A 15943-nucleotide genomic window follows, 5' to 3' on the forward strand; every position below is an offset into this window, starting at 1 on the left:
GTTTTTAGTTGTGATGTGCAAGAAACAAGAGGGCATGAACGTAAAGATCAGAACTGACCTGTCCAAGCAGGCAACTCAGCAAATGGGTGTCACTCAGTTGGTGGCCTCTTTCAGTTGTGCCTAGAAGAGTTACTGGCGTTTGGCACTGACTCCTGTAGCCTGCTGTAACATGTCCTTATCGATGATTTCTTCTTTCTGGACAACAAGGGGTAGTCAAGGCCACCCCACCGCTGTAGTGGACACACTCAGTTCTTAGCCTGGTCACTTTCTTCATAGCATTTACACCTGTTATTCCATGCGCATGAAGATTTTCTACAGGTATTTTTGGATTATTTCCTTTTTTGTATTCAGTACTGCCCTTATAGGTTCCAATTTAAGTAGGAGAGTGGCTGATGGACCGTCAGAGCTCTATGTTTGCAGATTCTTTCCAGGTTCACATTGGTTTTCTCTGCATACTCTACACTGTATGAAGAAACTAGTCCTCTCAGATAGAGCTGACGTTCATTCAAAGGTGGTTTTTGCCTGACGTTGTCAAACAGGCACCATCCCTCTGAAATTTTAACGGAATATCCAGAAGTTCTTTTTAACTTTGTTGTGCTAGGCCCCATCCACACTAGTATATTTTCATTTAAAACACAGACATTTGTTTCACCTTTCGTCCACACTACCCTGGTGTTTTCAACGACACAAAAAAGAAAACTTCTGAAAGCGCTTTTCAGAGCTGGATACTTTTAAAAATGCCAGCACAGTGTTTCAGGGTGGATGAGTGAAAATGAAGATTTGTGAAAATGCTGACTCCATCACACCCTGGCTGGTTTGTGCTTATTACATGGCTCTTCCCTGATTGGATCCTGTTTATTACAAAGTCTCATTCCCTGATTGATCGCCCTTCACAGAAGACAAACATACAGTATTTCAACATAGTGGGAACAGCAAAGTTGCTTTCTACAGTTGTATGCATATAAATTGCGTTTTTTAAAAATCGTGGCCAAGCGACTACTCACACTTCACGATAAAGTCGCCAGTCCTATATGTGTTCAAACTGCAAGAGTTTGTCCAGTCTGCTTGACATGCCATGACGTGGGTGCTCAGACTGTACGAATACAACATACACTCACTGCACAAAGAATTTCAGGATATTTGATGAACATGTCAGAAAATCAGCACATGAGACAGCTCACACTACAAGACAGCAGACGTAAAATCTGATCACGCAACCCCCTCAAACTGCACGTGAAACAACGGCCAATGAAGCTGAAATTCAGGCCAGCTCCGAAAATCAGTCAGCGACTGCAAATCAGGTTTAAAGTCGTGCCAAAATCGCTTGGTGTATGCACAGTTTTAAGACGTTCATGCTGCATGCATTCTCCGTGTAGGCTGTCGATTACGTCAAATGCATTTTCAGTCATTTTAATTTGCATGAAAATACTTTTGTGAGTGATGTGAAAATGGATGTCGATCGTTTTCATTTAGAAACATTTTTAAATGAAAACGTAGCAGTGTGGATGCAGCTATAGAGTGCCTTTTGGCATTGAGTGGTCAAGTTCAAGACATCCCCATTTCTCTCTCTCTCATTTTAATGCCCTACAACAAACGGTTTGGTGCAGCCAGCTATTTAAACTGCTGTGTACTCAAATGACACTAAATGACTCCATTTTAATGGGCCATTCACACATCACAGTGTCCACACAGCCGATGATGGCAGCTGCGCAAATGCAAAGTACGCAGAACCCAAATAATTAGTTAAACATTGGACCCTGGCTATTTAGGAGTTAGAAACTCAGACATTTCATTTGGTTTTTTTTTGTTTTTGGAATTCGAATATGACTGCCAAGTAATATGAATTTTAAAAGTAAACCCTAGGAAGGAAGACATTTATTTGCAATACATTAGTAAAACGTTCTAAAATTCATCATCCTTTTGTTCACAGGCTACAGTAGGCTACTCTTTGTTTCTGACTACAGGCAGCCTAGGGAAGATCCATTATAGTTTGATTCCCTTTGACTTGTGGCCCCAAGGACTCCTTAACAAGTCTCCGCCGCACATCTAAAGGGTGTTGTGCTGGCAGACACTTTCTTTTGCTGCTCATTCTTCTAAGGACTAGCAGCGGCCCCTCAAGAGGCCTCACATCATACACAAAATTACGATGACATCTTTTGGTGATTTTCCTAGCAAAGTGCGAGAGCCTAGTGCGTGATCATTTTTAATGCTGTACTTAACATGTAACCTTTTCTTAATTTGTACTCTCAAGTGCCAAGATCTGAGAAGAGCTTTCATGGTATGATCTTCGTCTTTTTTTTTTTTTGTTTTGTTCGTACCACCACTGAATGCCTGCTTCCTTCACCATGAGGGGCTGACAGCAGGGATGAGCACTGTGCTTAAAAAGGATTTATTTCTTCACTTTGGTAAACATTTGAGTGACGTTCTTTCTTCTTGTTCTGCTTTGCTTTATCTGTGGAAATAGAAAAAAAAAAATGAGACATAACATCAAATCAGGCTCAGGACTAGAAAGAGTTGTTGAAGCCTAAACTTCGAAAACATCAGCAACAGACTGCTGATTTAATAAAGCAATACAAGGAGCTGTATCCCTCTAAGGAGTGTTCAGAGCATTTGCATAAGAGTATCGATTATGATCAGTAAAACGTCACTACTGTACAGCAGCAAAGGACATCACTCCATGTGAATGTGAGGTGGAACGACTGTGTGTCAGTCAGTAGAGATGTCAAGGTCCTGTAAAAACACTGCAAGTTCAAATTATACACCTTGTCTGGAGGCCAGCTGAAAACTGGCATTAGAAGACAGGCGCCTATGGATAATCTTGCTTTGTTTATTTTGTACCAAGTCGATTCAATATTTGCTGTAAAGCTTTTGAAACATGCATCCCAAGAGTCTTCTGAGTAAAGATCAAAAAATGTTTTGTAAATTCATCTTCTAAGCTACGGAGTTGGCTATACCTCAAATGGAGCAACTCCATCCACCAGCAGCTGGAAATGAAACATCTGTTCTTCCATCTGTCTGCTTTCCACACCCCCTGGAGCAGAGGACTACAAGCAGCAACAGATCACAAGGCATCTGCAAAACGAGGCAACATCAAAACCATGCCGAGGAAGTTCAGGAAGGGAATGTAACTTTATTTTTCTGGACACTGGAAGGATGCACACACAGTTTCAATTATGAGTAGAGCTCTTCTGAATCCAGAGATTCATTGTTTTGCCACCACTAGGTGATGTTCTACTCCATTACTCCAGCTTCCATTCTCAATAAGTCAATGGAATATGTTTTGTTAAGTTCCAGAAAGTAACATCAACGCGGTCAGACGTCAGTATGCATCATTTAAATTAAAAATGTAGTAATGTTTCTGCATTTAATGTCCTTTTGAATCCAGGAAGCACACAAAGAGGCAGGCGATTCAGCACAGACTTTTAAGTCATGCACTCATCGACTTTTATATGGGAACAGCTTGGGTTAGCAACTAAGCAAGTCCATAAAGCGTCTTTGTTTAGCTAATAGCTGAGGCGCGGGTATCAAACTGTGGTCCTGGAGGGCCGCAGTGGCTGCAGGTTTTCATTCTAACCATCTTCTTCATTAGTGACCAGTTTTTGCTGCTAATTAACTTCTTTTGCTTTAGTATTAGTTAACGTGACTCAGGCCCCTTAGTTGTTTTTCTTTTTCCTTAATTAGCAGCCAAACAATAATGAGACACAAAACAAGCCACCACATGACCAGCTCACCTGTGCCCAGCTCACGATATCTGAAAATAAAGAAAGGTGATGCTCTCAATAAGGATGATCAGGTCACCAAAACATTTTGACGGTTTTCTAAGAAAAAACAGAAAATCAACAGTTTTGGAAATGTCTGCTGTGTCAGAATGAGAGCAGCAACAAGCCATGGAATTAAATAACAAGTTTAATTAACAGCAAGAATTGGCTTCTCATTAAGAAAGTGATTGGAGTGAAACTGGTTGGAGTTTGAAGCCCCAGTTTAGCTGGTCATCTGTTGTCTCATTTCACATCTCATTTCTGTTTGGCTGCCATTTAATGAAGAAAAGAATCAATTCAGAGGACTGAATCCTTAAAAACAGGGCTAATAAAATGAAGGGATAAGAAGTTAATTAGCAGTGAAAACTGGTCACGGATTAGGAAAAGGGTCAGAATGAAAACCTGTAGCCACTGTGGCCCTCCAGGCCTGGAGTTTGACACCCCCTGAGCTAAGGTGTCCCATATCTCCTTCTGAAAAGAAGAATCTCAATGTTCCAGATTCCCACAACTTTTTTTGTGAAGACGTGCTTCGTGACTTCAGTCTTAATGGCTCTTCTCCTTTACACCGCTATGCCGAAGCACATCATTCTCTGTTTAACTGAAGGAATGCTAACGGATCAGTTTTGTTGACGCCTCTGAAAATGTCGAAGACGTGCCTGTATTGTTTTCTGTGGAGTTTCTCATGCCTCTTAGTCCTTCTCAGTAAGGATTCAAGTGCTGCTGTGTCTTTTTTAAATTGTTGTGACCTGAACTGCACACGGTTGTCTAGAAGAAGTCTCACAAATACATTATAGACTCTGAGCTTAATGTCCTTTGGCTTATACTCGACTCAATTTTTTATAAAATAGTCCAACGTTTTTTAGCTCAGTGTTGCGAATCTGGTATTTGTAATTAATGTTTCTTTTGCCCGCACATAGTCCTTTATCCTTCTCCAACCTGTGCATCTCTTAGGTGTATGTCCACTTATTTAGGGTGTCCCAGTCTTTTTCAGTTTATTTTACTCACTAATTTTGATGTCATCTGCATGTTTGCTAACTGCTTCAAAAGCCCATTGATATAAATTGGAAAGAACTGGGGGCATAGACCCTAGGAGATGCCACTGATAGCTTTACTGTGTGAACTCATTCGTACCCTCTTTTAATTTGATGACGACTCACAGTTAATCAGAGATTGAGAAACGCAAGATAAAAAGAACCATAAAGGACAGATACACAGTCTGAGCACAGATGACCTCAGTTTTCTTCAGAGTTAACAAATGTCATACTGTGTAGATTTAAGCCATTTATTATTTAATAAGGAATATGAAATTCACCATATAAGCCTAGATTGATCACTTGATTGTTGAAATCTCTTTCTTTTTGCATTACTGGCAATTTTATCTCCACGGTCAATGAATCAAAGTGACAGCATTTATGCTTTCTGGCTTCACCTCGCCTATCTGTCGTTTCCTGTTCCACGTTCTGCTGCCGTCTCTCCTGTGCTTTCTTCAGTGTCATTTTGCTGGCCAGCCGATAAGAGTGATTGCACAGTTTCATATTGTTTTATTTGATATTGTTCCAAGGCATTTAACCCCTTTGATCGCAGAAAACTATGGGCCACATTAAAAGGCATGGCATACCCTGATTTATTTGATCTGTGTACTGAAAAGCCAATAGCCCAAAAGTAATATTCTTTAATGGAAAACGTGAACGACAGAAAACTGAAACACGAGTCCTTCCAGGCTGTACTCTGTCAGCTAACTTATCTATCAATTTTTTGCTGGGTATACTATGAGAATTGAGAAAAAAAATGTAATCTCAAACAAAATCTGGAGATCAGTGCTTTCTGGCGTGCCGAAGATACTACTGTAACAGCTAAAAGTGAGGGCTGTGTGAAAATGTGAATGCAGACCTGTAGCTCGGTATAAACAAGATTAAGATTGTGTTAGCCTTACTTTATCAATGTAGCAGAAATACATAATAAAGAATCATAAATTGTCTAAAATTGCATCTAGTTAGCTATGAATTTGAAATGGATGGTGAGCAGTCACAGGATAGAAGGACTTCTCTGCTGAGGAAGCTGTAACATACCTGCACAGGATCATAAAATGTTGCTACAAGGCAGCTATGATCTTCGTAATTAAAGCGCGTGGCTATGAGAGGTGGCCCATCAGGAATGCAGAGCGATGGTGACTACACACGCCATGAACTTCAAAACCAGGTAAAGCAGTCTAGATAACATCAAGCGAAGCGCCAGCTCACATTACTTACTAAAGAAGGTCCTGTGGACTGGTAAAAAAGAAGAGCAAGGGGACAGAAAAAGACACCGTTCTATTGTTGTAAAGAAAAATGCCAATATGAGCCCTAAAGATTTAAAAGGAAAAGGAGAGAAAAGGCTAATGAACTATCGGCTGCCGGCTCACTGGGAGCTGGAAACAACTACGCAGATAATACACCAATTAGCGCTTTAGTCCTCGAAACAAAGCAGCTAGCACATTTTTTATTTTAATGCGCTGTGCTAATTCCTTTTTTTTTTTTGTTATCTCTTTCTTTTGACAGACAGTATTCTCTTCAAGTTTGAGTAAACATTTATGAATGTCATTGTCAAATATATACTTTTAAGAGATAATAAACATTTACCAGATGGGTTTATTGAGAGCACTTACAGCAAATGTTTGTTCTCCTTTGTGCTTATTTCTCATACTGGTTGCTTTCAATAAATGCTGTCACTTTTGATTCATTGAGCGGAGCATTTAAGGGTGAAAAGAAAATAAAAGGGTGAATCTGCCAGCTCATACAGAGTCTCCTTTTAGCTCCTGTCTGGAACACTGTCATACCCTAACATTAATCATTGATTTAATTATCTCCTTTTAATTTTCATTTACAAGAATCTGCTGGCCCAGCCTGATTAGATTTCCTTTTTAAGGAGAAACGATTAACTCTGTGTTTAAAAACTGCATTATGCATATTAAATCAAGCTTATGACCTTTATTAATCAGTATGATACCACATAACAGACAACAAGTGCTAACGCGCTGCGTTCATTCAATACTGTTACCAGGCTGCTGCTTGTTACTAAATGCCACGATATGAGGGGGGGAATGACACAAGTCATATCCAGAGACTCTGGAGTTTCACTGTAAGTCGTGAATGATGATGAATGACAATGCAGAAGACCTGCAAAACTGCACTGTAGTCTAATGGCTTCCGCAATTTCAAGTAGACTAGCACAAGATCACTGCGGTAACTCTGAGAGCACCGGGAAGGTTAACCACAGGATGACATATAAATGATTCCTTCTTGTTTTTGCCCACTGACTAAAGCCTTACTGGTGAAGAAATAGTAGTCTTTAGTGGAGCTTGTCTGCCATACTACTGTATCTGTTTATCATTTGGTTTATACTGTATACCCTACATGCACTGATAATCTATGCCTTGGGCCTAAAGATGGCAGCATAGGCTATGGCCCCCGATTCGAGAATGTTATGTTTCAGAATGTATTTCCTTTGTGTTACTTCTTTGAATCTTTGTTTAATTGTATTAGAACATAAGAAATTAATATGTGACAAATGTGCCATATTCTAGCTGGGACCGCCAGCAGACCATCATAACCCTGTTCAGGGTTAAGCAGGTTAGAAAATGAGTGACTGACAAATGACAGGAGTCCATTCAGTCTGTCAGACTTGCTTGATGAACTACCGAAAATTGTCTCAGATTCTCAAACATAACATTTTTAAAAATCTTGACAGTGTCAAGTATTTTTATGGTGCTCACTGTGAACAATGCTATATACTGGCAGTGGCCACATTATTAGGTAGACCTATCTAGTACCAAGCAGGACACCTTTTACTTTTAGAACAGCCTGAATTCTATGAAGTATGGAATTTAAACGGGGCTAGAAGCACTCCTGAGAGTGATCCGTCCATGCTGCCTTAAAACCTTGAAGTTCCTGCAGATTTTTTGGATGCACATCAACAATCTAAACATCCCCGAATACCTAATCCTAACGATGCTCAAATAGACTGAGGTTTGTGGACTGTGCAGGTCACTGGAGTAAACTGAAGTCACTATTATGTTTGTGGAAGCAGCTTGAAGTGATGTAACACTGTGCAATATCCTGCTTGGGTACACTGTAGTATTCAAATTCCATTTATTTAGTATCATGAGCTCCAATCTGGGCCAAGAAAGCATCTCCCACAACACAGCCATACCACAAGGCAGGATGGATCCTCAAATTCATTTGCTGTTTACTAAACTCTGGCACTACCATCTGAATGTCACAGCAGAAATTGAGATTCATCAAATAAGGTGCCATTTTTTCATGCTATGATCACCCCGTGTTAGTGATTACCTTGAGAGATAAGTGAACTTCTTCAGCTGCTGTTACCCATTTGCTTAAAGGTGCAGTGCTCTGCATGGTCAAATATGCCCTTCATCGCAGTATCTGTAACCTTTCTGGGAACTTAATTGTGCCTCGCCATGTTCTTCTGACCTCTCTCATTCATAAGTGGTTTTGGTCCAAAGAATTGCTGCTCATAGAGTGTTTTTATTTGCTATATCAGTCTTCTCTACAATCTCTACAGACTGCAGTGAATAACAAACCTCTGGGGGCAGCAGCTTCTGAGAAGCTGAAACCCACCTAGTCTGGCACCAAAAGTAATACCCTAGCCAAAGCCGTTTAGATCACTCATCTTGCTGATTCTCATGTTTGCAGCCACCTGATTGGTTGTTTGGAGAAAAAAAGAAGAGGATACTCGCATTAATAACTAGGTGTATCCAGATGAGTGTGGATGAAGGACCCGTTGCTTGATACGGCGCATTGGAATACCAAGCATACTCCTATAGTCCACGGCGTGACAGCCATTCAGGTCCTATACATGGCATGACTTGTCTAAGCCTCCTTGGAAGCACATGTGTATAGAGAGTTGCACTATGGACTAACAGTAAGGAGTGACTGATGTAAAATTTAGATCTTCTAACAGCAATATAGGAGTAAGAATATCTAGGCACTTATACAGTAAATGTGTTTAAAAATACGTACTTAGCGTGGTGGCACCTTTCAATGGGCTAAATCCTGCCATGAGTGGCTCTAGCTTTGTACACAAAAAGTAGGTTGCAAATGGACTGCTCAATGTCATACCACATGCAGGCCGAGAGGCTTGCTCAGGTCTCATTTGATTTTTCTGAGAGAGTTGTTAGTGAATGCTTGCTTTTCCAACACACTTGAAATGTACTTGAAGCAGCGAGCTTCTTAAAGTTTAAGAGAAACTGCCATCAATGACGAGAAGGCAGCTAAGGTCACAGTCGAGAGGAATTCCTACGAGCGGAAACAGGAGGCCATGTTCTAATTTGTTGATTGTGTCTCAGTTATCTGCTTGACATTACAGCACTCAAGGAGTGAATTGCCCTCAAACATCAGAAATGTCTTGGAAGTGGCCATCATGCGCGGTTCTCTAAACAAGTCTGCATTCTTTATTTGTATGGCACCGTTACGTTGTATATATTGATCACACCAAGACACTGTGCTAGCGTAATAGTATTATTATTTCTGTATAATTGTAACAGTTGTAGCACAGCCAGTGATCTTGTGCAGAGTTACATGGTGAGATTGAATTTGTAGCCTTGTGCTTTTAAAATCTCTTATCTTCACCACTTGGTCACGTTGCCTGTCTAGTTGATATGCTTACGACTCTTGATTATGACTGCAAAGAATAACCAACATCTTTATATGTTTAACTGTATGCATCACCATGAGGCATTTCATAAACCAGAAAAGGAACTAGTCTACTATAATTTTAAAACTTCTCAGAGAACAAGTCGGTGATACTCAGAATGACAATAGTGGCAATAAAAATGTTCAGCTTCATGGTGAAACTCGGATTGGCCTCTCCAGTGATATACAATCTGGTGTCTCTTCTGCCCTTTCACCAGTGTTTGTTTTATCTCTGACGTACAGTGTGAATGCCTGGAAGAAAGACTGAAACCAAGTATCCTCCTGATTTAATTTTTTATTGTTTCTTTTGCCCAGTTCCATTTTAATCCTGCTCAGTCAATCCTTGTCATGGAGGGAGACGACATTGAGAATATCAATCAAGCCCTGCGGAAGGTGTCATACATCAACTCAAGACAGTTTCCTACACCTGGCATCAGACATCTCAAAATCTCCACCACGGTGCAGTAAGTTATCAAGTGAATATATTGGCTTAATGTCTCTAGCAAACAGCGTTAAAAACACTGAAATAGAATATTTGTGGGCTTATGACACAAGACCTCATTTCCTTTCATGCCACACATACTGTTGCCACCATCCATACAGCAGTAAACGGTGTGATGAAATTAGATGCTTGTACCTGGTAAACCATGAGATGGAATATTTAAGTTCAGATGATGAATGGATGTCTGAGTGAAAGAATGAACAACGTTCTTAGAGATAGATTCTGAAAAAATACTTAACATACACATGAATGAATATGGGTGGCATCATGGCTATTACTGCGGCCTAACCGATTCAGCCTCCTGGGTTTACGTCCCCTGCCCCGGTGTTTTCTGGTTGAGTTTCTCCCCATGTTATTCTTCAGGTATTCTAGCTTACCCTCCACGTACCAAAAACTGGCTGGTGATTCAAAACTGGCTCTGTGTGATTGTGAGCTTGTGTGTGTGCGTGTGCATGGCAGCCATCTCCTACGGGTTGGTGTTCTTGCACCCAGTCCTGCCACAACCTCAAATAGGAATAACTGGGTGGGACAATGTTATGTTTCTGCGTGAGTGACAAATGTTTGTAACACATAAATACATCCATATCATGTCATTTGGGAATGTCTTAAAAATGGGGTGGTAAGGCACAAAACTTTGAACCCAGGATTTGTCAGCCCCTCTCCAGTGATCCTGTTGCTACCAGAGTAAGCCAAGAAACCTGCAACCCTGAGCAAGAAGAAACTATTACAAGTAAAAATAAGAATATTCAAGTTAAAAAGGGTATGTATAAAGTCATTTGAATCAGTCCATCTTTAGCTAAGGGGATTCAGTATAAAAAGTGAATACGTTTACACCTGTCAGGAGAAAATGTCAAATAAGATGTCTCACTGAAGACCCATGGTCGTTTGTTTGGCTAACTTTTTGCTAATCAATTAATTTTTACATGTATGAAATGAGATCCCAGCGGGTTGTTTAAACTGTTGTGTTGCTTCTAACAGGAGTGTGGAGTGGGGCACACAGGCCTTTAGAAGCCTAGACAGACAGACGGACGGACGGCTGACACTAGCTCATTATAGCACCTCTGTGCTGCATTTGGAAATTAGGAAAGTTTATTGGAATCACATGATCCTCGCTCACTTATTATTATTATTTCATTGATTCCAAGAGGTTAGTCTCTCCTATGGTGGTCAGTCTTTTGTTACTTAAATGTCTATTCTGAGTGCAGCTCATTTTACTTTAACACTCTAATTCTGGAGGCAGTATCTCATCTGGGCTCCTTTGAATGCTTTGAAATTTTTTCTCCCAGACTCAGCGTGCCATTCTCTACGGAGTCTCCAACGTCTCTACACTAGACAGATCACAGTCCGCCAACAATGCTCATAATGTCCTATCCACCTTGCAGTATTAGTTTTATCTTGGCTACATTTTTCCAAGGGCTGTTGCAGCAAATGAGCAGCAGTCTGACCCCCCAAACACACTGTACACTCTTTGTTTTAGAGAAATGAAGACTATGATTGAAGAGGAATGAGTAAAGACCTTAATTCTGTCCTTATTAAGTGAGCACAAAGAGGAGAGGTGAAGTAAGGATGAAATAAAGCAGAATCAAAGGACTCAGAAAGGCTGCCACTAGAAGTCACGTAAAAGGAGGTTTGACATAAATACTTTTTATTATGCCAAGAGAACTATTAAGTCTAGAGAAGCTCAACCAAGCAGTATCGCTTAAAGTAAAACACTGGGGCTGTCAAAACTTCAGCTCGGTACTAGACAAAGTCAGTTTGAGACCAATGACCTCCTCTCACCCATGTTCTTATGTTTATTCAGAAGATGCGGTCTGATGAGAAGATGCAAAGTGCTTATCTGCTAGTAATCGCCAAGTGAGCCCAGCAGTAGAACATCTAACATGATGCACAGTGAGCATAATATGACAGCTGGCACTGCCTGGTCGCTTAACTTGTTAGAATGCAAAGAGCAACGTCTCAACCACTGACTTCTTGTGTGGCCATTACAGAAATAATCTTACTATGCACTTGCAGTGTGTAATTGGGTTTATAAAAAGTTAAAAAAAAACAAAAACATAATTTTAATAGACAAATGTAAAAATAGAAATGACCACATAACATGATACATCACAGTGTCCAATTGAGCCAAAGCCCAAGAGCAATCATAACATCAGACACTTCTTCCTCATTTTGTTATACTTTTGGAAACTTTAAGTTAACTTGATGTAAGATCTCCTTACATTTCACATTTTTAATTTATGTTTTAAAAAATGAACTTATAGGACATTATAAAGGAAGATGTTTGCTCCTCTGAGCGTACTCAACTTTTTAGGTTTGTTAACCACCTGTTTTTAGTCCGTCCAAACATGTCTCTCAAACACAGAAAGGGATATCTATCTATCTATCTATCTATCTATCTATCTATCTATCTATCTGTCTGTCTGTCTGTCTGTCTGTCTGTCTGTCTGTCTGTCTGTCTGTCTGTCTGTCTGTCTGTCTGTCCGTCCGTCCGTCCGTCCGTCCGTCCGTCCGTCTGTCTGTCATATAGTGCCCTATCTATCTATCTATCTATCTATCTATCTATCTATCTATCTGTCTGTCTGTCTGTCTGTCTGTCTGTCATATAGTGCCCTATCTATCTATCTATCTATCTATCTATCTATCTATCTATCTATCTATCTATCTATCTATCTATCTATCTATCTGTCTGTCTGTCTGTCTGTCTGTGTCTGTCATATAGTGCCCTATCTATCTATCTATCTATCTATCTATCTATCTGTCTGTCTGTCTGTCTGTCTGTCTGTCTGTCTGTCTGTCTGTCATATAGTGCCCTATCTATCTATCTATCTATCTATCTATCTGTCTGTCTGTCTGTCTGTCTGTCTGTCTGTCTGTGTCTGTCATATAGTGCCCTATCTATCTATCTATCTATCTATCTATCTATCTATCTATCTATCTGTCTGTCTGTCTGTCTGTCTGTCATATAGTGCCCTATCTATCTATCTATCTATCTATCTATCTGTCTGTCTGTCTGTCTGTCTGTCTGTCTGTCTGTCTGTCATATAGTGCCCTATCTATCTATCTATCTATCTATCTATCTATCTATCTATCTGTCTGTCTGTCTGTCTGTCTGTCTGTCTGTCTGTCTGTCATATAGTGCCCTATCTATCTATCTATCTATCTATCTATCTATCTATCTATCTGTCTATCTGTCTGTCTGTCTGTCTGTCTGTCTGTCTGTCATATAGTGCCCTATCTATCTATCTATCTATCTATCTATCTATCTATCTATCTATCTATCTATCTATCTATCTATCTATCTATCATATACAACTCCTTTCCTATCGATGCATCTGTCTACTGAGTACATGCATGGTACAGATGACAGCTAACTCTGATCAAATAGTAATGTGCAGTACAGTTATACAAAATCTGACGCTCCTTAAAAGAAATCTCTTTCTCTCTCTTTCTTTCTCTCTCTCTCTGTCTCTCTCTCTTTCGATGTTGTATATACAGAATATTTTACAGATGAACAAATATCTTAATAAATGAAAATCTGATTTTATATGAAGTTTGTCATGAAATTAGTGAGACCATTAATGAGAACGCACTGCCGCTGATGTACTGACAGACTTCACAGAAGGCAATTTCCAAAAATGATTTTCTGAGTGAGGCACCAATATGTAATAGCATGTAATAATATTTACAGTATTGCTTTTTAATATGAGTCTTATTAATTTCACGACAAACCAGTATTTCTCAGTTGCAGTACTTTGTTTAATTAGACCTATTGTTTTGCCGATTTCATTTAGTCTGTCAGTTCTAAAATACCCCGCAGCTCATTTTTTCATTTTCTGAGAAATTATAAAATGTGTCAGATTCATACAAAGGAGTTCATTCTTTGTCCTGAACTTGCTTGTTAAGATTTTGCTGTCTCAGTAGTTAAAGCGGCTCTTTCATGTCAGTGCAGGCAATTAGAAATTTCATTGACTATGCTGCTGCTGCCGCCGCTGCTGCTGCTCTGTTATTTACACCTGTGTCTACTCATTGTTAATTGGCAATTTAAAAATGCAAAATGCATTTCTTAATGAGAAAGTGAATTAAATGAAGCAGTACAATTAATGCAGACAACAAGTATGTTCCTGTATGCTAATAGCTGACGTAATGTACTCAAGTCCTAATGTCTGATTAAAGACTTACTGGTTATTTCTGAAACTGGTATAACAATGAAAATGTAAAACAAAAAAAAAAACACAAGGCAAGTAGTTGTAAATAAGCAGGGGCTTCGTCTAAAGGCTGGCGTTGGCCTCTGATTGAGACTTTACTTTGAATGGACAACAGTACAACTGAGGGTCTGTGGGACGCCCTCAACTGACAAGCTAAGTTAATTCCCTAAAACAATGTTTTCCTAAAGCCTACTACCTGGGTGGCATGGTGGCGCAGTGGGAGCGCTGCTGCCTCGCAGTACGGAGACCTGCTTTCACATGCTGAGAACTCCCTGTGTTGAGTTTGCATGTTCTGCCCGTGTCTGCGTGGGTTTCCCCACAAAGAGCAAAGGCGTGCAGGTCAGGTGGATTGGCACGTGTATTGTATGTGTACAGTATGTGTATGCTTGCCCTGTGATTGACTGGCGCCCAGTAAAGGGTTTGTTCCTGCCTTGCACCTTATGCCGGGTGGGATAGGCTTCAGCGCCCTCCCCCCAGTGACCCTGTTCAGGACTAAGAGAGTGGGAGGGAGGTTGAGAGTCTGCACTAATATGCCACATTGCCTCACCCACCCTACAACAAACCATCTCAGGATCCCAAATTAGGATCCAAGCGGAGCCATGAGACAGGCAACACCCCACTAGTAAGCGGGTTAGAAGTTGACTGACTGGCCTACTAACTGTTATTACCAGTAGGCTGCAAGTCACAGCAATCCACGCATCCTACCAAAGTCCTGTTGGCAGAACTATGTAAGTACTTGTTCGTGAAATGCTTGCATGGTCCAGCAGTTCATTTTGATGAAAGTGTTAGCTAAACAAATGTCCATGTAGCTGTGTAAAGACACACCACAGCTGTGATCCTGTCTACCAGGCCAGTACAGGAACTCATTCACCTACTTGAGTCTTCTGTGTCAGCTCACACCATACCCTACAGGGCCTGTTCGCTTTCAGGGGGCAAAGGGCAGCACACTACTCTCACAGGTTCGCTGGGCCTTGTGGTACGTCTTTTCTGATATCACACCTATACTGTAGTGTGCTCCCTGGTAACACTCAAATGCACATCGTATTTGGGCAAAGGGATGCAGACATAATGCACCGTTGCTTGAACATATTTAGATCTCCATGTACATGACTCACTCTATCATGCATTATTTCTATTTTCATACAAAAATAGCATAACAAATGCGTGTGGAGTATGGTGGCTAAGCTTTCTTTAAAATTCATGTGCTTCAACTTATATCCTCCTGAGAGGTACTAGAAGTGTTCAATATGTCGTCCTGGGAACTATTATAGACATACAAAAGCGCACTGGCCCAGTGGAATGGTTTTGCCCTAATGTTGATCAATTTGAATATTTATTCCTCCCTTAGGCATTGCACATTTATAAGACAATTGGCGAAAGTGGCCCAATTTGGATGGAGCAAAGCAGTGTAACTGATTAGCTGTTTTGCTTGCCACAGATTGCTATTTTAAATCCACATCAAGCGGACCTTGCCAGCTTGTTAATATGTAATGCCACAGGGAGACATACATATTCAAATTGATCCACATTAGGGATTGCTATAAAAGTAATCTTCCTGCCAGAGTCTGGTTTCCTTATTACTTGAATGGTAAACGTAAAACGTTTTATACGTTGAGACTGAAACGAAGCAGGGCAACTCGCAGCGTATTAATTAGCTTCTCCTTTCGTTGCAGTCACTTGTTTTTTTTTCAATAAAACAATTATTTGCTCAACTTAAACCTAATAGTCAAATCATCTTTTCCCCGTGAAACACATTTCGACGGCTAAGGTTTGTATCTATTAATTGCT

General features: G+C 40.3%; 1 protein-coding gene across 1 annotated transcript in view; it reads left to right on the plus strand.

Annotated features, from left to right (window-relative positions):
- LOC114646274 (calsyntenin-2-like) overlaps window positions 1-15943 on the plus strand; it is a 791236-nt gene that overhangs the window by 722169 nt on the left and 53124 nt on the right. The window contains exon 11 of the mRNA XM_028794392.2: window positions 9764-9912. Within this exon, the coding sequence (XP_028650225.1) occupies window positions 9764-9912 (149 nt within the window). The remainder of the gene's footprint in view (window positions 1-9763; window positions 9913-15943) is intronic.

Source organism: Erpetoichthys calabaricus, chromosome 2, assembly GCF_900747795.2.
Source record: "Erpetoichthys calabaricus chromosome 2, fErpCal1.3, whole genome shotgun sequence".
NCBI classification, from domain to species: domain Eukaryota; kingdom Metazoa; phylum Chordata; class Cladistia; order Polypteriformes; family Polypteridae; genus Erpetoichthys; species Erpetoichthys calabaricus.